The following is a 25,447-nucleotide window of genomic DNA, read 5'->3' on the forward strand; positions in this document are numbered from 1 at the left end:
GACTGGCTGTAACACTGTGTCAGTTAAAGTCTCCCGGCAGTTATTGTCCATTCAAACAAAATCACCAACTACAACAAAAAAGTTATATATACATTTATATATAGAGAGATCTTTACACTTTACAACTTTACAGGTGTCTAAAGTTAGCATTCAGCGGCGTTTAGGGGGCTAAATATATGCGCTTATTCACAGATTAATGTAAAATCATCGTTTTTACTCATTGACGTTCGCTGGCATAGTGATATGTGGAGGTTCCACAGCTTCAACACAAGAGACAACTGTAAGGAATGTTCCTGTTAATATCCAGAGATCATTAAATAGATCCTAATAAAGCCAAAATCTGAGACTCCCCTCACAGCGTCGGTGGGAAAGTGAAAATTCTAATTAAAAAAGTTGATAAAGAACAGGTCCCTTAACACAATTAAAAGTTGGGACTATATACCAAAGCTGTCGGAAAGCCGTTAGTTACTTCGCAAATTCGGTCGGCTGTGAGAAACTCTTAGCGACGACTCCTGCGCGTAGCGTGAAAATACGACCTTGCAGCGTGATTAAAAATGCAGCATGGAAGCTAACAGCAGTTCCTGTTAAACCGAAGACGACGTTCCTTTCACGTTACAACTGTAGCCGCTGCTGCACTGAACTCCATTAACTCCTCCTAATGTTATCATCACAACACTTCAGTTCATTATTTGGGAGTAAATTGGACGCGATTATCATTGTTAAAACTATATTACTAAGGATCCGCGGCGTCGCTACAGCCTGCGCGCCGAGGATGGTGATATATTTATCTTTGAGATGGATTGTTACAACCGTCTTTCCTCCTGCTGGCGCCGGCGCCATGGCGACAGCGCTGTTCGCTCTTGTAATTCACACAAGGCGCGGATCTTCAACACGTCAAAAGTCTGGATTCATGGAGCCTCCAGCTTGAGCTTGATGAACAGGAGGTGATGAGGAAGTGGAGGCACTCAAAGAGACTGAGGAAAAGGTCAACGGCTGCACGAGAGGCGTGACCCAGAATGAATGAGAGCAGTTACTGGGGGGGGGGGCGGCGACGTCCACGGACGACCTGGGGGGGGAGGACGGCCGGACAGAGGACGAAATCTCTGAGGAGTGACGGAATTTCACACCTTTGGGACTTAAAATCAGTTATTTTTGTCTCCATTCTTGTAGCCAAATTCCTGTTTTCCACCTTCCCCTCAACCCCTCTGTCATCTGGTGGTGCTCCGTGCCCCCCCCCCCCCCACCCTTTCTATCTCTCCCGTGAGCTTTTCAATCTGTGGTTTCGCTCCTCGCTCCTCACCTCGGGCGTCTCTGTCTTAATTCACATCACACGTACGACCCCCACCCCCGCTGTGACTCGTGTCTCCCCTGGCCTCCGCTGACACCCGCCCTTATCGCAGTTGGAGACGCTGACAGTTAAAGAGGAGCTAATGAGCGAGAGGAGGGGGGGGGGTAATGACCACCTCGCGCTATTATCATACTGTCATCTCAACAGGTTATCGGCAAATATGGTCACGGTGACGCGTTAAGTGACGTCCAGAACAGCTGGGTCCGACGCCCCCGTCATTTCAACGGGCTCCTACAAACAAGCGTTTATTTTTGGTGGTGACATCTGGGAGGTGGCGAGGAGGAGTTTACGGTTGCTTGTTGCTTAATAGAAAAAGTTGTTTTAGTGTCACGAGGGTCATTAGGTCCATGATCCGAGGACGCAGCTGTCCTTGAGAAGCATCTTGGACTCTCTTGTTCACCACTGTCACAGCCACTGCGTGGTGGACGATGGCCGCCATTTATGGTTTTAAAGCACTCTGCTGGATGTTTGGATGTAATTTAAACATCAGCTGGTGTTTGCTGATTGCTGAGATGATTGTGCGGCGCGAATCTTAATGGCGGAGCTCAGAAGTCCCCAGATTAGCCTCTCGAAGGTTTTCCAGGGAGTAATCAAGTTAATGGACATTGCACCAGCACAACAGGTGTTTTAACATATCATTGCTTGCTTTTGCTATCACGCCACGCGATAGCAGAGCGTCCCACTCAGTGCTCAGTGTTTGCTTTCATTCATGCACAAACTCTGTGTCCGTATATTCAGAACCTAATTAGCAACAGGATGCTAACACTTAAAGTATAGGTTTGTTCTTTTACCTGCAATTTCTGCATGGTACATGACCCCTTGATCCAAAAACTGAAAGAAAAACGTATCTACAGTATCTAGTTGTGTGCAAATGCTCTCATTTTGCTTTGAAACGTAAATGAAGCGACGTCTCAAGCGTTTATGCATCGCTTTAGCTGCCGGGAAGCAACAGAACCTGCTTTGAACTGCTGAAGACTTAACAGTAATTCTTCCTTGCGATCATTATTCAAGCCACCCTTGACATCTCTGTGTTTTCCTTTTTAAATGATGGCTATCAGGAATTTTGCTCCGCAGGTTTATTTGCATTAAAGGCCTCTCAGAAGAGTTCTCTATATGTTCAAAGTATCGGTAGAAAGATCACCACAGGTGTTAATTAGGTCCCATTTCGATATTTTTTCACCAGGAACGTTTCTGGTTTTGCCGAAGGGGTCTTTGATATTCGCTCCCTTTTTAAAGTCACCAGGAGGCGTCATGACAGGAAAAAAATCATTTGAATTAAAGCACCTTTCCTGTAGCCTCCACACGTCTGATCAAATGGAATATTTAGATTCCAGATTCAGATTCTTTATTGTCCCACAGGGGGAAATTTACAGCGCAACAACAGCAAGAGCACGCAGAGACAATTAAGATAAAAATAAAATAGAATAGAATATATATTTATAATATCTATAACATAATATTTATTTGAAGGTTTTACTGTGATCAGTGTCTACGGAGAGCTGTGTGTGTGTGTGTGTGTGTGTGTGTTTATTTTCTTTACTTAAGGACCACTAACCAAGTGAGGACATTTATCCAAGTGAGGACATTTATCCAAGTGAGGACATTTTGGCTGGTTATCACAGATTCAAAGGGCGATTTGAGGGTTAAAACTTGTTTTAAGGTTATGGTCAGACGGGTTTAGGGTAAAGATTTAAGGGCTGGGGGGGATACTGATTCGAATGACCGTCCTCACAAAGATATGAATACCAATGCATGTGTTTGGTGAAAAAATTGTGATATTTGGGTTTATAAATGGAATATTTATGGTTTGGTAATAAGGAAGATTCTTTTTATTTTCAGGCCAACAAAATAATGTTTGCTCGTGAAGCGAGTCAGGTAACCGTAAAGATTCAATAAAGATTCCAGCTGGGTTTTTGCGACCTGTTGTTGCTGTTAGTTCCTTCATCCATTTTGAAAAACCAGTTCATGCTTTCATCAGAAAATCTAATCGGCGCCTGGCCTCTCTGCAGTCTGACTCTGACCTGATTTTTAAATTGTGGATTTTTTATTAATTCGTGCGGAGCTTTGGACGCTCTGGCACCCACTTGTTGCCGCCAGAGGTGCAAAGAGTCAAGTTCAACCGATGGGGTCACCGTGTGTGCAGCACAGACCGTGGAAGACTTTTCTCTCAGCTCCAGTTTCTCTCGCTAAGTAATCCTCACTCGGCAGTTACTTACTTTGCTGCGGTAGTTTGTCCAACACTGATAAACTCAACTGAAGAACTGCGTTCTTTGTATTATTATATGCAAATAGTTGCACTTTATTTGCAAGATCTTGGGGCATAAATACATTTTATTTGCTTTGCATTTAAATTCAGATGATAAAACTGGGGAAAATGTACTTAATTAGGTCCTTTTTGACCGTTTTATTTTATGTAATACAAAATGTCGATTGTAAAAGCCTGAAAGAAGCTCTGAAATAAGTGTAATGAGGTGAATGAAGCGTGTTGTGTGGAAGTCCCAAAGGGATTAAAGCCTTGGATCCCTAAGGTGACAATCATGCAGTAGTTTTCATCATGTTTAGAAGAAAAGCTGTGAGACGTCACTCGCCTCCCCCACTTTCTCGCCCCCGCGTCGTGAATTTTCCCTCTTTGAACTTTTCATATGCAGAGCAGAAAAAGGGGGTCTGAAAAGGCATCCCGGCGAACGCGTAGATGTCAGTCACTCGCTGTGCCTGGGCGGCTTCAATGGCATCGTTTTCAAAACCCAAAACTGGGAATCCTCTCTTTTCTTCGCCTGCTCGGTTCCGCTTTCCCTCACCTGACATCTACGGAAGACTCGGGGAGGATAAACGTCTGCACGCAGAGCGATGAATGGCTTAATTTAGATTTAGGTGGCACAGAGTGGGATAATCGGAAAAGCTTACAAAAAGCCCTGTGATGGAAACGCGATAACCTGCAGGCTAGTTCCTCGCTGGTTTACAGGTCTAATTGCATGACGGGGGGGGGGGGGGGGGGGGGGGGGGGGGCTACGGACTGATGCTAGGAAGAATTCTAGTGGGATTTAACACTTTGTGAGTTGCAGTTATCTTAAAAAGTCTGGGCTGGAGGCTTAAACTGTTGTTTTTCTACACTTTTGTGTGCACAGAAGATGCACATTAAGTGAAAAAAGATTTCATCCAGCATGATCCGGTTTATCAGATCGCGTTCCAACATCCCCTCAGGAATTACGTAAGCAAGCGCAAGACTCAGACAACTTAAACAGGTATTTAATTATCCGGGGGCAATTTCTGATGCTGATGATGCCTTCAGTGAGGGCGTAGTCGTTGGACCCATAACACGAGCAAGCTCATCTGTGAAGGAAGGAATGCATGATGGGAACTTATAGTGTCAGTGGACCTGAGCAAGCCTCTGAGATGAGTGAGGAACGATGGCGGTGCGTACCGGCAGGCTGGCAGGTCCCGTTAAACATCCCATCAATCTTGTCAGTCCTCCACCTAATCAGGGCAGCCGAAGGAACAAAACCAGGCTGTTGCAACAGGATCACTTTCAGGCAAACGCTCTGTTTCTGGTTGGCTGTATTTCTCTGTTCAACATCATCTTCACCTGTTATGACATCAGTTGGGGACAAATGCTCCGCTCAACGGTCGGACTGTTAAAAACGCAGCAATTTTAAAAGCAAAACTTTTGTTGTTGGTGATTCTCATAATAATTGGGACAATATTCAGCATCTGACAACAACTAGCAGATGACCACGGCCTTATTGAAGTTATTCAAGTGCCAAAACATCTAAAACAACTGATTTATTTCACAAATAAATTTGACAGGATCACGAAAATGTATGATCTTTGCTCAGTGAGGAGTTGACAATGAATTTTAGATCTCAAGACACCTCCCATTTCTCTCTAGATAACAGTAAGTCAGTTTTTAGTTTAAGGCATGTAATTGTTCCTGGAACTAGTTCCCATCACATCTCAGAGACTCTTGACAACTAATTTTGACGAAACGCTGAAACACGGGTTTTAAAATTAATCTGAGAGAAATACAGGAGAGAAACACTATTCTGAAGCCTGTTCCTGAGGATCTCGCTCCCTCCAGCTTTTAATTTGTAACAGTGGGTCAAAATGTTGCAATATTGATTGTTTTGATGACATCTGTCTGTTGTTGTTGTTGTTGTTGCTACCCTGCCTTTGTGCTATGGCTGAACCATAGCATTTGTGCTAAATCTGTCTTTACACAGTGCACCAGTGTTTACATGTGTGTTTAAGATCACACACACACACACACACACACACATGCAAAGAAACTGCTTGGTTTGGTGGATTCATTAACATTTGATTGAAACTTAAACTTCTTGAAAGAATAACTCAAATTGATGTTGGACATGTTGCCAGTCACACAGAAACCTCCATAATCTCTATTTACTCGGCTCAACTGTTTCAACTGTTAAAGAAATGTGTGATTCTCATTTCCTCCCTCTGCTTTTCCTCCTGTTCGTAGAGCCCTCAAGAAGAAAACGAAGCCCTTGAACCTTAAGATCCACAGCAGCGTGGGCAGCTGTGAGAATCTGCCCACGCAGCGCTCCCCCCTCCACACCGAACGATCGCTTCGATCCTTTTTCTTCCCGTCCTTCATCCCCTCCACGCCTCCTGTCCACGCCGAAACGCCATCTGCAAGTAAGGAACTTATTCCTTAAAACAGCCGTGTGTTTTCATGCTTCCGTGGGATCTTGCTCCTGTCTCTTAGCAGGTGACAACACAAAGAAATAGACGGAACACCCGTTGAAAATGGGTCTTTTCACATTAATAAGGACCGCAGAAACCATACTTAAGCGCCGCTCCGTGGCAAAGTGCAACAAACAAGCAGTCAGGCGGCGCAGTAATGCCGGAGGTGGCAGGGCGGCGTGCACCGGCAGCCTTATCGGCTGATCCATTACGGAATGTGGAAGACATCAAACTGGGAGAGAGATGCGAGTAATTGCGGATGTGTCAGGCAAAGGAGTGATGAATGCGTGCTGCTTGTGAGGAGTTTAAGGATTGCGGGACGCCTCAGCGCATATATGTTTGTTTTTTTTACGGACATTACGTGGAATAATCAGACAGCTGTAGCGGCCGCTTGCCTTCCTTTTGTTGTGAATTTCAAATATTAGCCGTTAAAGCTTTACAGGCGCACTTTAGTATTTAAGCTACGGAAACGAGAAAAATGGGCGGACGGATACACGCGTGATTCAGAGTTTTTGAGTTCTAACCACTAACGGGAATCGAATTACCTGAGAACGGCAGTATGAAAACACAATCTCTTTACATATCTGTAATTAATGATCATGGGCCTCCAGTCATGCATAATAAAGTCATCGCCTGCATCCCAACCACTCACTTACTTGGAATAACCAATCTGAAGCTGCTCACTGCTTCTAGAAGAGATTCTAGAAGAGGTTCCACCCTCATCGAGTCTGTGAAGGCAGGTTAGAAAAGGCACGTGTTTTATTCTCTCCAAGGTGGCCTAATCATCAATGGAAGCTCATCAGGATACCTGAAACCTAATATGAGGTATCTGTTGCACAACCTTTGATGTCAGGGGTGTTTCTATTAACTCCGTTTATCATTCCGGCTGCCTGCGGTTGTTTCCATCTTTCAGGAAGAAACATAGCGCCCATGGCTCAGAGTTCACGTCTGCACACGTGCAAGTCGTGATGTGAAGATTGCTCAACACCTGCGAGAATGACACGTCTAATCTAGATTTGTCGCCCCAAAAATGTTTTTGATGAGGTATCTTACTGCCTGCTGCTCGTAGGGCGCCATCGCCATTCAATGACTCAGGCAGAGCAGTGGACACCGAGGCGAAAACTTTCCCAAATGATTTGGATTTTATTATTTATTTTAAACAGGAGTCTCGACATTTCGGTGACATGAGACAGGAACTACAGTGTCAGCGCCGTGTCACCTGTCCCGGCCCTGCAGCCCAAAATGTTATTATTCTTCTTAAGCTGAGGCCAGATGATGTGACCACGTCTCCTCGGGCTGAATCAGTGCAAAGGTCCCAACAAAAAGTCTGAGCCCCTCTTTAGTGATGGATTCTTACATTCCAGGCTTGTAGAATTCTGCCGTGGCTCCTGAGGCCCAGTTTGCTGTTTGGGTTCCCATGGTTTGAATGGTAACGCGCCTTTATGACACCTGGAACAAATCTTACATATCTGGCTTTTAAATGATAATGCAGAGTAAAATAAGACAAATGGTAGGATAAAGAATCTGACTCAGGGAGGATGTTGATACTTGCTGGTAACACCAGACAAGGCCCGTGTGCCATTTGTTGCCTGATTCACATGGACGTTTCAGTTCTAACAATTTCCCCCATGTGCCCACTGTGACAACTCAGGGGTTTGTCTTCTGGCCTCCAGCCATCACACCTGATGTGCCAGCACCCCCGACGGGCACGGAGGTGCAAGGGCCCATCAGTGCTGCTGGCAGCTTTAATTCATCACTGAATGTGTACCTCCAAAAGCCTTTTTGATGACACTTATTAGTCATTAAGTTTGCTTTTACATTCTGAAACAGCACCATGGACAGAAAGGTTAGTCATGCAGAAGTCATTCATAAAAATATGCAAATGATAATATGATTTCAGGCCGGCTAAATTGTCGAGTGTTTTAATTTCAGACTTCAGTTGCGGATATACTCGTATGGGTTCGTTGTTGCTTCTGAAGCAGCTGGTTATTGTTGCTTTCCTAAGGGAAATGGAGCTGATATACTTCCATGCTGCAACTTTCCTGGACTTGCTTTTTACAACCTTCATTTTTTCCTTTTTCCTACGGGAGCACCAGAAGGTCAGGGACAGCACAGTTCCAACCCCGCCGGCACCCGGGGACAGGCAGAACTCGGAACATCCATGGTTGAGGAAGGGTTACAGCGCATTCCACCATCATGAAAAGTGTATCATTTGTTTTGCTCCTTCTCGTAAACGAGCAAACGGGTGATTCCATATTTCCTCTTTGAGGGAGTCGTGTCTTACAAGTGGGAACATGGTGTCATCATCTGTAATCGTCTTAAGAAGAAAAATACCAGAGGTCTTACACACCCTTCAGCTCCAAGGGGATCTGGAGTTGGAATGCGGCGTCCCAGAAGCGATGACGCCTTTGCTAGTTTTGCATCAATCTAGAGCAGGCATGTCCAAACCCAGTCCTCGAGGGCCACAATCCAGCCGGGTTTTCTGTCCTACCAGGCTGAAAATGCATTCAGTGGGATAGAAAACCCGGCTGGATTGTGGCCCCCGAGGACTGGGTTTGGACATGCCTGCTCTAGATTGATGCAAAACTAGCAAAGGCGTCATCGCTTCTGGGACGCCGCATTCCAACTCCAGATCTCCTTGGAGCTGAAGGGTGTGTAAGACCTCTGGTATTTTTCTTCTTAAGACGATGCCTGATCTAGAGTAAACAGTGATGTACAGACCGAATCCATGTCAAGGGTGATCCAGCTCCTGTTGCCCTACAAAGGCAGTGTGGAACCATCCATCCTGCCTTTACCAAGCTCTTAGTAGGTGTTCTGAAGTAGAAGGTGTCCCCGGGGTCAGTCCATCGCACTGGATCAATGGAAACAGTTAAGTACTGTATTTGTTCTGTTGTCAACTGTACCAACCAAAAGGATGTGTATCTGTTTGTTAGTGGGTTTACCCGCCTGCCTGCTCCAAGCTGTTTGTGTTCTCCAAGTGAAGAATTGGCTAGTGAGCCATGCAACCTCCGGGTCACATCTGTTCTGCCATCCCCCCTCCCACTGTCCCAACGGCGCTCTCCAGGCCATGAGACTGGCACTTTCTTTCAAGAGCCACATGGTGACACCAATTTCTTTCGAGATAATTGCTGTTTTTCAAGCAACCTGGTCGCCGTTGTCAAATTATCATAGGAATTTTCCTGGCAGGCTGCAAGATATTTGCAAAAGTGTGCCCCCTGATCGCTCGTCAAAGATGACAGAGCAGCCTCCTACAAAAAAGACTGTTTGGCGTGCGGTTGTTGCCATAGCAACTGAGCAACCTGTCTTTGTCTCTCATTCATCGGGGAAACAAACAATGGTCTTTCTCTTCCCGCACATTTTATCTTCAATTGTTGGGTTTTTTTTTTTCATCCTCTTGTCCTGCCTCCCTAAACTACAACCCGTTGAGCCGCGCTCACACATGTTCAGGGAAGCTCTCGCTGAAGTCCGCGAATGAGAGGCGGGGAGGAACGTCGCGAGGAGCCTGTGACATATTGTTCACGTAACCCTGGCGTGCTGTAATGCAGCACATCGTGCAGCAGACGCCCACACACTTTTACAGTCCTGTTCACTTCATCTGCACTGCAGGAGCAGCTGCCATACCATAAACATCTGATTCATCGACTTCAACTCTCAACATCTCACCGTCCCTTTATCCATGTCCTATCATTATTTATGAATAATGCTATGCAAAGCACGCTGCATGCTGATGATTATAGCTTTTGAAAAAAACATCCCCTTTACCCCTGAGAAGTGATCTTGATTGTCAGTTTCGGTGCAACCGGAATAGTGGGATATTAAAAAAAAAATTCCACTCCTCATATTGTCTGTACCACATTTTGTTTCAGTTGCGCTGCTCGTTTATCCATGTTAAACATGCTCTCGCCACGGGGAACAGGAGTGTGCTCAGTCAATCACATGGAGAAGCATCTCAGTCTAAAGGACATATAAACTATATTTGGCGCGAGTTTGGCTCTTAGACTCAAGTAGTCGCACAGTCACACACCCTCACCACACTCTTTGGCCCACACACACATATTAATGTTCCTTCTGCTGCGGCTCGCCATGTAAATATGACTGTGTTAAACCTGCTATAATCACAATTGAGAAATGAATCAAGATGGAATTCTGCTGAATTTATGAGACCATTTTAGTCATTGTTAGTTTAGCAAGCACTGACGGGGTCCTCGGTGATGTATGCTCGATGCCATTTGAGAGTTTTATGTGATCTGCAGATGCCCCCCCCCCCCCACACACACACACGGATGTGTCATGTGACCAATGAACATGGGTAAAAGGAAGACTTCAGGTTGATTAGGCCAAGAGAATCAGTAAAGATTGAGGAGGATATTGTTGTCTGGCGCCTTGAGGTTCCAGCTTCCCTCTCTCTTTCCCTCTCCTCTCTCTCTCTCTCTCTCCCGCTCTCTCTTTCCCTCTCTCTCTCTCTCTCTCTCTCTCTCTCTCTCTCTCTCTCTCTCTCTCTCTCTCTCACACACACACACACACACACACAGGATTACATAGAAAGGAACAACATTCATGAAATTGTTTGAGCGCCAGGGCAAAAAGTGGCACCAAATGACAGTTTGATGCAAAATATGACCAAAATAAAAAAGTTATATGATCAAAGAGAACTCTACGGTTCCCTTGAGTGCTATTAAAGTTCATTAATTCAACACGGTGGGTTCTCTCCATTGAACGATTGGCCGACATGAATACCTGGCAGTGCTGGATGGTCGTCCGTGCGTCTCCAGCAGACTTGCACCGGGATGAGAAATTGCCCCGACCACACAGCTGACAGCTCCAATCATCTGCCAGTCGCCAGCAAGGCCGACAAGAAGCAGATGATGTCAGTTCCCCCTCTGTATTGAGTTATCAGCCTGATTGAGTGTAATTGAGAGATGCATCGGAGTGTGGAAAGACGACACCGGTCCACTAGAGAGGCTGTAGGAAGAGATGGGGGCAGCACGGGAACCGCTGTCAAAGAAGTCATGCGTGGCTTCATTACTTACAAGATCTATCTCGCATCACAAACTTGTGGAAAGTTTTGTTATTTCGATACCACAAGATAAAGATAATGCATTTTCGGTTTAATCTCATAAGCATTGTAGTGGCAGGTACCTTTCCCTTCGTCTTCACAGTTCCCCCAGTTTATTGGTTCAACTCACCACCCACATACTGAAGTTCCATCTTTTCCTCTTCCAGGCCTTGATATCACACATGAATAACTAGCGCAGAGGTCCTGGGCATATTACTTATTTGTTGCACATTTGACTCCATCTGTCTTGCCTTTCCTCGCCTCTTCATTTCCCGTTTGTGGGGTGGAAGCTGTGCGTGCTTTGGCTGAACCGCTTGCATAAAACAATGCCAGGAATTCAAAGTTGGACTGACGAAAGATGAAAACAATGAGGCGGAGGCCAGAGTGTCTTAGTACTTGCGTGCTTCATCTTTTATTGGTTAGCTTGACCCTCTCTTCTGGAATTAATCAAAATATGATTGGTAGTAGGAAAGCAAATGCATCTACAAAGAATCCAAATGAGGAGAATTAGCATGAGCAGCATGGCCTCAGCCAGTTAGCATACTGTAGCATGGGTACCATTTGACCCTGAACACACATCTGCAACCTATCCTGAAAGTATGGCCTCCACATTAGCACAATATATCCTGAGCAAGAAGAAGCAGCAATGAACAGGAAATGAAAGGATGGAAGGAAAATAAAAGCGATTCTTCTCCGGCGGCACACTGCTTGAAATAACAGTGTACGCATGGAGTTTGTGTTACATTTTTGGGGAAACCAGAACAACAGGTTTCCCAACATGCTTGCCTTGTTTGAAATCATCTCAGTGGCAATCTGTTGCAGCACCGCGTAGGCTGCAATTGTCCCCTAATGCTCAGAAGTGGCAGGTAAATGTACCGACTCGCATGCTCGATCCGATTGCTCCATTAGCGATCGGAAGGTTTTTGTTGTGGGAACCTTTTGAAGCACCAGGGCAGTACAATGGAAGATACTGATCAGAGTAGTTGCAGAGTGCCTCATTAACAGAGATATTTGAATTTAAACATGCAAACACTTGAAATAAGCCTTTCAAAAAAGACCTTGACCTTTGGATGATGTTTCCATCCCACAGGAGAATGCATTAGAAAGGCCCTCACACCCGCACTTCCTGTTGTTGATTTCAGAGGAATGTTGTATTCTAAAAGGATAAACAGCATATGCCTGTACTCTGTTTCTCTCTCCAGACACTCTATCAGTGCCTCGCTGGTCCCCACAGATTCCCCGAAGAGATTTGGGAAACTCCATAAAACACAGGTAGGAGGAAGAAGGCTGCTTGGGAAAGGAGGGCCTGTCCCATTCCAAAAAAGGACTCCTTCTTGCCCCCTGTCTCTCTGTCCAGTCCTCTCCTGCCCTGGTAAACTTGGAGATCTAAGAAGTTGAATCAGTGTGACATCAGCCTGCCAAAGCCAGCGACCGCTAGAATGTGGGCGTTTTCCCATTCGGCATTCGTCAAGGCGAATAAAAGCAGTGAGCCTTATTGTGAGCAGCCAAACTGATTCATTATTCAGGGCTGTTATTCAAAAATTAAGGCTATTAAAAACATATCTAATCCATCCAGAATGCTCTGTGATGCGGCGTTTCTCCATTCAACGCTGCGGATGGCTTTGTTGCCATATTAAAATGCAAAAATTCCTTTAATGTCACATCACCATCCTCTTATGTCAGCGATAGATTTATCTAGTGAGGGACTGCCTTTATTCCGGCAACTAAAACATTTATTATTGCGCCAAACAACATCCCCTTCCCACCTACGTCAGCTAATACCAGCCTGTGCAGGGAGTCGGTGGTGCTGCTACTTGTGATCAGAGGAGCATCTCCACTGGGGTTTGTGAAGCGCCCGGCCCCTGACCTGCCGGGCCGAGCTGATGAAAGCTGGAGACGAGGCGCCCGTGTATAAAATAAGCAATTGAAGGAGCTTAGGAAGGTAAACACTGGCAGAGCGTTTGCTTTTTCAGGCATCTATTATCTTTAGCAGCGAGCGAGAGGCCTTCTGTGGCAAAGGCTGTCAGAGCGCGGGAACGTCCTGAAAAAGTAAAGGTCAGGAACGCTGTTCTCATGGTAATCTACAGCTCCCGCTTAACGTTCATACAAGCGCGACAAACTGACAGAGATGTCGAAGCACTTTATAACTAACAGTCCTTTTTTTTGTGTGTCTGCAGGTTTTCTACAAAATATTGGATGTCCCAGACGTGCATCGTTTGTGGGAAGGGGATGTTGTTTGGGCTGAAATGTAAAAACTGCAAGTGGGTGGCTTCACAATTCGCAGAGATTTGTTGTTTTTTTTTTTTTTGTAATTTTAATGTTGATGTGCTATGCTAATCCCTAATCTCTTTCATTACAAAGGCTAAAGTGCCACAACAAATGCACCAAAGAAGCCCCACCTTGCCATTTACTGATAATACAGCGAGGAGGCAGAGATTCCTTCAAAGGTGTTCTTTTATTTATTTTCAAACCTCGTGTATGCTTTGTTGTTCCTTGCTGTTTTTAAGTGCTGATCTCCACCTCTGTAAGGAGATTATTTCGTACTATTCTATTAATTTAGTTCTACAATTACAGCAGATTTTCAATGTTTCCATTGAAGGACAAAACTAAACTACAGGCAAGTTGGAACAAACCCATCAGACAAGTTACCAACCCAAACTGGCTCGTCACGTGGTGTTACAGATGTATGCTATGTTACTGTTGCAGGGAAACCCTCCCTAATTTGTGCTACAGCCACTTTATGGCTGCAGAACTGGAAGGCTGAAAGCCTCGGGGTCTAGAGCACCAGATTTGGGCATTTTTGGTTTCATTCTGGTCGTCCGTCGGTCTCGTCTGGCTGTCCACCTGCACCATTGCCTCCCTGTCCTAATGTCTCACACCTGCGTCTTATGGCTTCCCTCTTCCTCTCCGCGTGCAAGCGTGGGCGTGTCTTCTCCCTTCCATCGCGCCTGATTTTCCAGTATGAGCGGTCACCTCTCGGTCCTTGCTCGGCCCTTTGTCCACCACTGACTCTCCGATGCCTCCGTCCCGGAACGACCCCGTACCAGACGCTTCTGTTCGGGTCACTTGTGCCTGATTGAGAACAGTTTGTGTCGCTCAAATGAAAATGGTGCCGGTGCATAAAGTATAGATTATAATTTGATTAATGAAGTTGCTCACATTGACAAGCAGCACTATTAAAAAATATCTATTATCTTCTCCAAGAATTAAAACTCTTTTGTCTTTCCTCGCCTCCCTCCACCCCCCTTCCCTCCTAAACAAGACCACCAAGGAACGACTCAAGGTAAAGAACACTAATTAGGCTTTTTTCCTTCTGGGCTTTAATGAGACAAAGTGACAGATTTCCCAATGACATGGTTTCTTCTTCTGCTTGTGTGTGAGTGCGATAACAGCCGGCAGCGTGCATGAAAGAAGAGTTTGTTCATTTTTCTCATTAAAAACCAGCTCTGACAATGAAGTCCTCTTCTTTATATTCCTCTTTTTCTCTTTTATTCCAGTGTCCCGCAGCGCCTCATTGTTTCTCTTCCCACAAGCTCGACTGGTCCGGACTGAGTCGGTGCCGTGCGACATCAACAACCCGCTCAGGTACGCGGACCTGAACATCAGCCAGACGCTCCCCAAAACCAACAAAATCAACAAGGTAAGCTCACACCTCACCCTCTGAGGCTCAGTTTGTATCGAAACTGTTTAATTTAAACTGGAAGTAGAATTTCTCAAGTTCAATCTTGCTGCCAACAAATCTGTCTTTAAAATATAACGTTAATATTTTATTTCTGTCTCTGCTTTTGGTCAGGATCCCTATCTGGGAGCCTGGTTTATGAAATAAGAGCAAAAAGGAAGCCAAAAGATTCAGTTCTTCTTAACATTCTTCATACTGCTGATCACAAATGATCATATTCCAATTATGTTTTGGTCAATTGCAGATAAGGTTGAAGTATTATGAAAGAAGTGTGCAACCAGCCTAAAACCTCCTTCTGTGCACTCTGGATGGAAGTTTTAAAATTACCGGTTTGCCCTCCGGCAGTGTAACAGAACTTTGTCCATAAAGTGAATTGAGAATCATTCTCATTGTGAGGGATCATATTTCTTTCCGTTCCGACTCTCTGCTGGGTTCATTTTCATATCAGAATGAATGAAAACCCGAGCGCTGCCCAGAAGCTAGAAGAATCAATCAGGAGAACCTGCAGGAGGAGGCTGATAATCAAGGAGAGTGCAGGAGTTCCGTGATTAACGCACATTTAAGCGCAGCTTTTGTCCCCCCTCAGGATCACATCCCGGTGCCGTACCAGCCGGACTCCAGCAGCAATCCCTCGTCCACCACCTCCTCCACGCCCTCCTCCCCGGCGCCTCCCCTGCCCAGCAGCGCCACACCCCCCTCGCCCCTGCACCCCTCCCCCCAATCGGCACGGCAGCAGAAGCAGTTCAATCTTACAGGTAACGGAAGACGGTGCAGGAATATCCAAGCCGACCTTGTTTTCCTGCACCTTTGCTGCGGAATGAAACGTTTAATCGCCTCCATGAACAGAAAAGATTGTACATTAGCAACACTGGGAGTATTTTAGGCCCTCCAATCACCAGAACGGCCCTCCTGTTGTTTTCCTCCAGTTTCCCATCTCCTCCCTGCAGCCCCGCATTTGCTGTTGTGTACTCGCAGCTCCCGCCGTTACGCCAGACTTTACCTTTGCGCTGCACTAATAGATGGGCAAGTTCTCCAGAACTCACCCCCCCCCCCCCTTTTTCCCTTCTCTTTTGACAGCTTCCAGTTATTTCAAGTATAAACAGCAGTTCATCTTCCCTGGTAAGTACAGCACCGCCTCGCCCATATAAACGTGTTGCAACGTGGGTCACAGCTCCTCACCTTGGCCAGTGTCAGGACTCATGCTTGTGTTATCTGGGCTTCCTAACGGTTTGTCCACGGTCAGACAGTCGGTCTGCCCACAGAGCCAAGAAGTGGCCACACTGGGATCTGTGCAGGAAGAGCTGATCTGTAATCTTCTTCACTGAGTGATCGTCCTTAGCCACATAATATTAGCTACTTCCTGTGCTAACAGGCTGAAGTGTATATTACTAATCACATAATAAGCATAAAATAACAGTTCAAATCATGTGAGTCAAAATAATAATAGGATATTTATGTTAATGTCTGGCAGAGGAACTATTACATATTACTTTAGCACTGGCCTGAAAGTTTAGCGCCTCTGACGATGATGATGATGATGATGATGATGATGATGCACGCTGAGTTATTGACAATTATCACTCAGGCCGTTACGTTGCAGCTTCATTCAAATGCACCGCCTTTACACAAGTGGTTCAAACCTGTTGTCATGGAGCGCATGGCACCGATTCAGGCCGTGAGTCAGTAAAATCTCCCGGGTCGCTGAACTTCCGAGTAAACACCGACGCTGCATCCACACGGACAACAAAAAGCCGTGCTTCTTGACGCAGGGGCACGACGCCAGTGTCTAATGCACTGCTGCCTGCAGCTGGAACGGCTCGGTGCCAACGCAGGTGTGTGGCAGTCTATCTCGGACAGTTTTAGATAACGCTCTGCACACACAGCGAATGTACAAACATTATTAGAGATTTTGATTTTGTTCTCTTTGTGAAAGACTAGACAGCCAGGGCAAATAGCACATGGCTGTGTGCAGGAGCTTATTTATCTTGTCTCTCCGTGGCAAAATTGTTCCCTTCATTCGGTGCACATTGTTCACATATTTACATACAGTCATGCTGAGAGAGAGATTCTGTGCAACCTGGTGAGAAAAATGTGGGATTTGCATGGAAGGACCGACATTTTCTCTGCTTTGACCGAGGACAAACGGTTCTCGAATGCAAATCGCCAAGACAAGTGAAACAAAAGGTACACGTGTACAAACATGCAACAATTTCATTGCTTTTGTGGGTCATTAAGGCATGTGTTTATTCCTGCGTGTGTGACTGTTGTAATATTTGCAAGTCTTAAGGCTCATATCAACACGCGGACAAAATTCCTGTGCAACTGTCTAGTGCTGAAGCCATCACCAGCAACGACATGTTCCACGAAGCCACCCTGGAAGGATTTTTGAGTCTGTCTGCTCACATCTGTCTGGGCCAAAATACTTAAAGAAGAATGTTTAATATATGCCTGGTGATGTTAAATGAGGATCAAGGACCAAGTATAGCCTTGGAAACTCAAGACAGCGTCAGGAGCCAATCTTGAACCATTCTCGCACTGTCAGGGTGAAATTTTAGTGTTTTTAAAGGTGAAAGCAGCTGTAAAAAGCGTTCTGAACCCTTACCAGTGCAGCATATTGGACACCAAGAGAGGAGGTAACACTTCTAATACAGGCAGAGGGCAGACAGGGAACTACAAAACTCCTCACATTGGAAAGAACAGCTTACAATTATATAATCAGCCATTTAGAGGCCATGCTGGGATTTTTACCCAGGTAACTGAGCTCTTAAAGGTCTAATGATATTTTATGGCTCTATAATGTCTGCAGATGTTGCTCCAGAAGCTCCGCCCAGTAGAGCACCACAGGTCATCCTGCATCCCGTCCTGTCTGAGCCAGGGTGAGTACGTTTACTTTACATTACATTTTAGTCCTTAGCATTTACTGTAGACCAAAGGGACTTACAGTGAGAGACACATTCAAGCCACTATGCAACTGAGACTTTAGGACTTTAGGGTAGTATTTTGTTGACTAAACTGCCTAATACACATGCAGCAACCAACTAACAGTGCAGAGCTGTGGAGCAAGAGTGAATAGGGATATAAACAGGACAGGAGAGTGGAGGTGAGTATATATTGGAGAGAAAGATAAGTGCTGTTTAAAGAGCAGGTGCTCTCAGAAGAGCTGCGTCTTCAAGAGCTTCAAGAGAGAGTCGCCCCTGAACGTTGTTCCACGATTGGGGAATAAGGCATTAATTAGTTTGGATTGATGTGCCTCTACGGACGGCGTTGCCAGACAATGCTCATGCACAGTGGATGAAAGCAGACATGATTGTTCAAGTAAGAGGGGGCAGGTCCATCTGGTACTCTGTGGGGCAGCTACAGGTAGCCAGGAGCTGTATCAGCACCCATTAGAAGGACGTTGCAGTAGTCAATAATATGGACAGCTGGGTGGCAGGCTGGGTTAGGAATGGCCCAATGTTTTTCAGTGTTGAATGAGGCAGAGCAACACGACAGGGAGGCTGCACGATCAAAACCTGTCAGGTGATCATCAATCATGAGTCCAAGGTTTCAAACAGCCTTGCCAGAAGCAAGAGACAAGGCGCCAATTTTGATGTCAATGTTGAGATGAATGAATTGGTTGGCCAGCAATACCAGGAGCTCAGTTTTATCAAGGTTAACTTGGAGGCCCTGGTCGTGCATCCATGTCTGAGAGGGCTTGAGACATTGTCTTAGGGTTCTTCCCATTCTGATGTCAATGTTGAGATGAATGAATTGCACATGGGTGATTGGCTCCAGCGAGGTTTTGTAAATGTCAAAGAGCAGAGGCACCAAACCCTGGACACCCTGGTGGAGAGCTGGTGAGGAACCAAAAGGTGACCTGAATGGACACCCAGATAAGGATGCAGTGGTTGACTGAATCAAATACAGCTGGTAAGTCAAGCAAATGAGAAGCAAAGACTGGGCAGCTGCTTGGGCCATTTCTGTGCAGTGGCCACTCTTGAAACCAGATGGGTTTGGGTCAAGGAGGAGTTTCTTTTTACAGGAACCCAGTAATCTGCTTCTCTCAATGATCTTTGGGAGAATGGAGACGAGAAGATATTTTCCCACTAGAGTCAGATTGAGGGAGGGTCCGAGCTATCGTTCGTAGGAGGGTCCAGGGGGCGTCAAGAGTTTAGGGTAAATGGGGGAAGAAGGCTAACAGCATGCAGCGGGATGGCTGCATATTGGACTTGTGGGCTTCTCAGAGAACTGGCAGCTGATAGCTACAACGTACTCCCTGAAGAGTCTGAATGTCAGCTGAGAGGATAGCAGCAGGAAGAGGAAGGGGAGATGGTTACAAGATTTGGCTTGCTCATACCGTTTCTGTTGTCCTGTTGATATTTAGCCACGACCTTTACAACAAGAAAGATGAGGTGATAGTTTACCTTTGAAGAAATGAAGGAAGCTCTTTCTATCTCGTCTTGGCTGTCTCCTTGTCACCTACAAGCTTCCTTGTCCTGCCATCTTCCGTCCTGTCTCCGCCAGGGCTGGTCAGAGGCCAGCTCAGGCTCAGTGGAGCGCAGATATCTGGGTGACAATTAGAATGCGAAGCCCAACATGACGGATGCTCGCGGAATAATGTTCGATTGGCCTTTAGTTTATGCTACACTTGGAATGCCAACTGGATTTCCAACGGTTCTTTGAGTAACCCGGCGGTTGTGGCTGCTGAGGGGGAGTAGCGAGGAGCCTGTTTTTGACCCGGATCTTAATTCGATTAGGCTCTCAATCTATCACAAGAAATAGGGCAAGAGTCCCCCCATTTGCAGACAATTGGTCAATTGGGATGAAATATAGGCTGACCTGAGAGATTCTAATGGTTTAATCAATCGCAAATAATGCCACAGCTAATTTCATTTCTGAAATATCAACACAGGAGAGTAGCCGCTTGTTATTTGGATTTCTGAGGAAAAGAAACCTGGTGGTTACATTTGTTTTACAGCAGAAGCTCACATCTGGGGAGCTAATTGTGGCAGGATTCCATCCACTCCAGTCTCAGCATGGATGTAAAAAAGAAATGTTCCTCTAATTTCATTTCCCTCTTTTCACATCTTTGTGTGCTTCTGCAGTAGCAGATTTCCTTTGCCTTAATGGTCTCACATGCCAGGGTTAATGACGGCCTGTCTCAAACCCCAGCACCCGGCAGGCGCCCCTCATTAGAGGAGAAATCCCACCCCTGGAGCCTTCCTCGGCGCCACAGGAGTCACGTATTATTTGATATGGTACCTCTCCTGTGGTCTCTGCCCACGATAGCGAATGTTTCTTTCTGAACAAACCTCAGAGAGGTTTGGAAGGGATTCCGCGTTGCCGGTTACGTGGACCTGGAAGCGTCCGTGTGTTCATTTGTGTTGCTTTCTTGGACCCTGCAGTGGGTGACAGGATAAAGTCCGGGATGAGAAATAATAGGACTTCAGGGTGGGAACGCTGAACAAAATGTGGTAAATAAAAAAAAAGAATTGTCGGAATATGTCGCCGGCAATTATGGGTGGCCTTTATTGCATTTACTCGGGTCTCCATTTGTTCATTTATCTGTCAAACGGGGAGTGCGCTCTCCAGTGACCCAGCAGTCAAACTTTAAAAGCTTTGAGTGCACTTGTTCTACCAGCGTGTGATTTCAGAGTGGAAAAACACAAACTGATCATGCAGAACTCACCACAGAAGGGGAACAAATGTTCAAATCTCTGCTTAATCCACACATTATTTTACAGTCTTTTCCTGTGGGGATGACTGAGGACATGATTGTAAAGATAAGAAAGCACAGTTTGCCTTGTTCTCTCTCTACCAGGAATGAGGAGAACCCTCTTCTTCAAATTGAAGTTGAACCCACATCAGATGTGAGTTTTCAGCTCATCCCATCTTTTCCATTTCTGTTTGTCTATAACGGAGCGTCCAGACCTGGTCCAGACACCTGAACTAGGATTTCTATATAACATTTCTGTTGCTCCAATATCAAAACAGGTCTGCCATATTTGTCAGGAAATGTAATCTATCCATCATCCTAAACTATGAACTCGCCCTCAGAACGAAGAGGGCAATGACGAGGACTCTGGTGATGAATTTGAGGAAATGAACCTGTCGCTCCTGTCGGCCCGCAACTTCCCCCGCAAAGCCAGCCAGACCAGCATCTTCCTGCAGGAGTGGGACATCCCGTTGGAACAGCTGGTGATCGGGGAGATGATCGGGAAGGGGCGCTTCGGCAAAGTTTTCCACGGTCGCTGGCACGGCGAGGTGGCCATTCGCCTGATTGACATCGAGCGGGACAACGAGGACCAGCTGAAGGCCTTCAAGCGTGAGGTGATGGCCTACCGGAACACGCGCCATGAGAATGTAGTGCTGTTCATGGGGGCGTGCATGAGCCCGCCACATCTGGCCATTATCACCAGGTAGGTGTTTTTAAGTCTCTCCCGCCTCTCTCTCCTCCCCCTCTCTCTTTTGGGCGCTATATTCTCTATTTCTTTCATCCTTTGACCTTCAGAGCACCAACGTCCTTCCAGACTGGTTTCTAGGCAGCCACACAGCTGCTTCCCCCTCGACGATGAGTTTAGCCTGTCTCATAATCTGGAGAGGCTCTGACAAAAGCAATTAGTTACCCACTGAATTACCAACCATGCTTGGCTGACTACAACAATATTCACTGTCGTTATGTCCTTACTTGTGGAGGACTTTTATTTTCACCGGATAAATGTATTAAATTATTGTTAAATTTGGGCAATCAATGAAACACGCATCATATCAATAATTAAGGCTTTTTGCTATGTCAATGGTTTTCACTGGATGTATGGATATACTGCCCAGATATACAGAATATGCAGGAGTAACCAATGGTCTGATTGACTGAGCTGCATGATTGCAGCTGAGTGGTAGTTGCTTGTTGTTTCCTGATTGCAGAAGCTAATGGCAAATGTCGGCACAACAAGTAGTGTTATTACCAGGAATTATCCCGTTTTGCCTTTTACTCAGTTGAAAGAAACAAGACAAAACCAGAGAAACGCAGAGCGGCCTTTATCTTGTTGCAGCCGTTGCAAATGATTTTATTTAATTAAGGGCAGCATTGTTAAATTGCACTGGGGGAAATATGAATAGATAGAATTATTCTGTTTGATTTCTTTATAATAAATGTTTTTTTTACAGGGAGTCTTTAAACAAACATCAATAAATCTTAGTTAAATCTAAAGTCCTACCAAGAAATGCATCTGTTTCTGGTTTGGCACGTGTCCAGTTTACTCCCATCGTCTCCATAATAATTCCTGTTGCTGCACAAAAAAGCGCCATTAAAATGCATTTTTAGTGTCTTTAAACGAGCCCTGGGGATTTGAGCTATTAAAAAAATGCAGCTGCTCTCAGGTCATCTCCTTGGTATGAATATGCATGAAACGTTGGCTGGTCACCTGCGTGGCACAGTCGGGGTTGAGGGCTCGGGGAGGGATGTGGGGGTGCTGGTTGGAGAGCTGTCTGTTAGCAACAAACACTGGAACCTCACTGTGACACTCTGTGGATTGAGAATTAGAAAGATTAACTGGTGTTTAACTATTATTAGTGCCCACAGTGCCTTTGAAAAACTTGCTTTCCGTGAAGAACTGCTTAACTAATTAAGTGCCCTCCACTATTTATCAATTTCTTTGCTCCAACCGTTCAAATTTAACATTTATGCACAGCTGCTATTACTGGATTCGTGACTATTTATTAGCAAAACTATTTTGAAATGTTTTTAAATAAAGCACCATCAACATGTACACGTGAATCCTTCTGAAAGCAGGGAGCGGGTTTTATACCCATTAGTAACCCTTGTTCCTGTGTTTCTCTCCTCCTCGCAGCTTGTGTAAAGGCAGAACACTTTATTCTGTGGTGCGGGATGCCAAGGTGGTCCTGGATGTTAACAAAACCCGGCAGATTGCACAGGAGATGGTCAAGGTAAGACAGCTCAGCGCTGATCAGCCTGAACATTCCTGCCTCGCACCAGGGGAACAAAAATCCCATCTCCTCGCTCTCTGTCCTCAGGGGATGGGCTACCTCCACGCCAAGGGGATTATACACAAAGACATGAAGTCCAAGAATGTGTTCTATGACAACGGCAAAGTTGTCATCACCGACTTTGGGCTCTTCACCATATCTGGGGTGTTGCAGGCTGGCAGGTAATTACGCACACATGAGACGGGAACATTTTTTTTCCTTTCCTCCAGTGCAGGGATTTGACAGAACGACGTCGCCGGAGCGGCATTAACGCGTTCCGTATGGTGCAGGGACAACAAAACATCCAATCGTGTGAAAAGTAATTACGCAAAGACAATGACTCAGTAATTACACATTATTTGACAACAGCTTTCACTTTACAGACGGAGCATGTGTCGTAGAGCCTGCCTGTGTACTCTGCATGTAGTGTGTACTTTATTGGAAAAAGAACATGATAAAATCCCATCGTGCCACACGCACAGACATCCATATATTTTCTCTCGATGTGGACTTCCATAGACATAATAGATGACCCAGTCTTTTACCGTAACCCTAAGTGTCCAAACTAACCCCTTAACCCAATTCTACCCTCCACCTTTAACATGTCTGAACCCTCAAGATGTCCTTCAAAGATGTGAGGACTAGTCAAAATGCCCCTAATCTGCTAGTAGAATGAGTACGTAGTATGTAAAAAGGACACACATGGGGGCCGCAGCAGTTCAAAGAAGCCTGATAAATAACAAATGCAGGTAGGAGGATAGAAGGAAACTGGCCGTTCCTTTAGTGTCAGCGATGTTCTGGGATTGCCTCTTTTCCTGTGAGGGGCTACCCTGTCTGCAAGAATTACTCCAGTGTTGCACGCTGACATTCTCCGGTGCATTGTGGAGCAGGTAAACTACAGCTGCAGGCAGGGATGGGATACGCAGGCAGCATAATCGTGTCTCGCTGAGGCAAAACAACATCTGAGTTGCTGTTCTTTTTTTGCAACAAAAAGCTAAGATTCAGGAGACAGAAAACTGGGCTTGTCATTGGAGAGGACGATGTAGAGGACGAGTGAGGCTATTTGAGATCCAGCGGGTGGATAAAACCGATGCGCTAAATAATTAAACAGAGCAGCGCAGGCACACGCGTGGTTTCTGTCACATGTGACGGGTAAACAAACCGCTGATGACATTAAATCTGAGATGAACCTCATGAGACATTTGTGAGACAGTTATGAACCCTCCGGAAACAGCTGCCACACTGACTCACGTAATAATACCTACAGTAAATCTGCGACGTATTAGCCGTGATGGGTCTTCATGCATAGCACAGACCCACACCCATTTCCCCTGGAAGGAAAATGTTGGTAGTTATAGCCTTGTGGACCACATTCAACACGTTTCTGTTTTAGTTTTAAATAATTGTAAAAACTGGTTAAATGTCACTTAAGCCCCTTTCACACTGCACAAAAATCCCGTTTTCCTGGATCGACGGGGTCTTTTTGGCTAAAAGGGTTGTCCCGGCGATTCATCCCGGGTGGCGAGACCCTGCAGAGCGACCTGGGAAATTTGAGGCTTGACTCGCCTGCAATTAAAAGGTTTCCCACTTCGTCGTGGCAAATTTACCCAATGAAGAGAGCTCCTCAATCAGATCTGAAAACGGAGCAAAAGTTGTGGTCCACTTCGATAAAATCAGTCTTCCTGTTGAACTTAAGAGCAATCAACTAACAACTACGCGTTCTTTGAAGGACGTCACGCTCGGGAAATCCCACCGATCAGAGGAGGATTATAGACCTCCAGCTTGTGTAGCGTAGTGGTGCACCTTTTTATCGATAATGGCAGCACACCGGCAACATCGTGAGACCCACGAGCTTCAGAAACTGCAGCGATGACGAGATTGGGCGTCAGGTATCGGTTGCTTTGCGGGACACGGTTATTTATGGCCATGATGCCGAAACAGGTGATGAACAAGCTGAAGCGGTTGAAAAACAAAATATTTCCTGAAACGTGACAGGATGAGCAGGAACAGCAGGACACACCGAGTGGCCTTATTATGAACTTTGCAAATGACAATGCTGAATGAGTCACGGCAAAATGATGTTGCATTGAGTAAACAAACCTGTAAATGTGACACGATGAGCTGCCTGATGTCAACATAGTCTCAGGTTATTTAGGCTCTGGGAAAACGTGCCGACATGTCAGCAGGGATTTAAGACACACGCACATTATTTGCAACAAATATTTTCCAAAAAGATTTTTAGACCACTTCTTCAGGAGCTGCTCTGCCTGATAGTTGCTGGAACAATAAACTCCAAAAAATAGTCAATGTCCATGCGTGACATTGGAAAATGAGTCCACTGCTGTTCGTCATGGCCAAAAACTGATTCCAGTCAGGGCAACGCTGCCCATAATAAACTACCATGGAGGCAATACGGGCTCCAAAACTCTGCCAGTAGCTTCTAGAAATCCCTCTCCAGATTAGCCGAATAAAAAAACAAAGCTGACCATCGACTCAATGAGATCCAGGCTGTCCATTGTTCCCCTCACATAAGCATGTAACAGTGACGCTGGCTACAGTATGACGTACGAGAGGGAGAAAAGAATCAGCCGGAGGTCAGACGAGCAACTTCTGGCAATGAGAAAACGCCCAAATGCTCAACAAAAGCGAGCTGATCCACAATCCAACGCGTTAATTTCATTATGAAAGCAGTGTTAGG

General features: G+C 45.6%; 1 protein-coding gene across 3 annotated transcripts in view; it reads left to right on the forward strand.

The window, feature by feature from the left end:
• The window catches only part of ksr2 (kinase suppressor of ras 2), a 54,864-nt gene that overhangs the window by 19,075 nt on the left and 10,342 nt on the right, over positions 1-25,447 (forward strand). For all 3 annotated transcript variants that reach the window (XM_057034017.1, XM_057034016.1, XM_057034015.1), the window contains 13 exons: positions 5,826-6,001; positions 12,308-12,377; positions 13,283-13,366; positions 13,467-13,552; positions 14,368-14,388; positions 14,603-14,745; positions 15,371-15,539; positions 15,862-15,903; positions 17,591-17,660; positions 20,585-20,633; positions 20,821-21,182; positions 22,614-22,710; positions 22,798-22,931. In XM_057034017.1, coding sequence (XP_056889997.1) covers positions 5,826-6,001; positions 12,308-12,377; positions 13,283-13,366; positions 13,467-13,552; positions 14,368-14,388; positions 14,603-14,745; positions 15,371-15,539; positions 15,862-15,903; positions 17,591-17,660; positions 20,585-20,633; positions 20,821-21,182; positions 22,614-22,710; positions 22,798-22,931 — 1,503 coding nt within the window. The remainder of the gene's footprint in view (positions 1-5,825; positions 6,002-12,307; positions 12,378-13,282; positions 13,367-13,466; positions 13,553-14,367; positions 14,389-14,602; positions 14,746-15,370; positions 15,540-15,861; positions 15,904-17,590; positions 17,661-20,584; positions 20,634-20,820; positions 21,183-22,613; positions 22,711-22,797; positions 22,932-25,447) is intronic.

This window comes from Takifugu flavidus, chromosome 5 (genome assembly GCF_003711565.1).
Source record: "Takifugu flavidus isolate HTHZ2018 chromosome 5, ASM371156v2, whole genome shotgun sequence".
In the NCBI taxonomy this organism is placed as follows: Eukaryota; Metazoa; Chordata; class Actinopteri; order Tetraodontiformes; family Tetraodontidae; genus Takifugu; species Takifugu flavidus.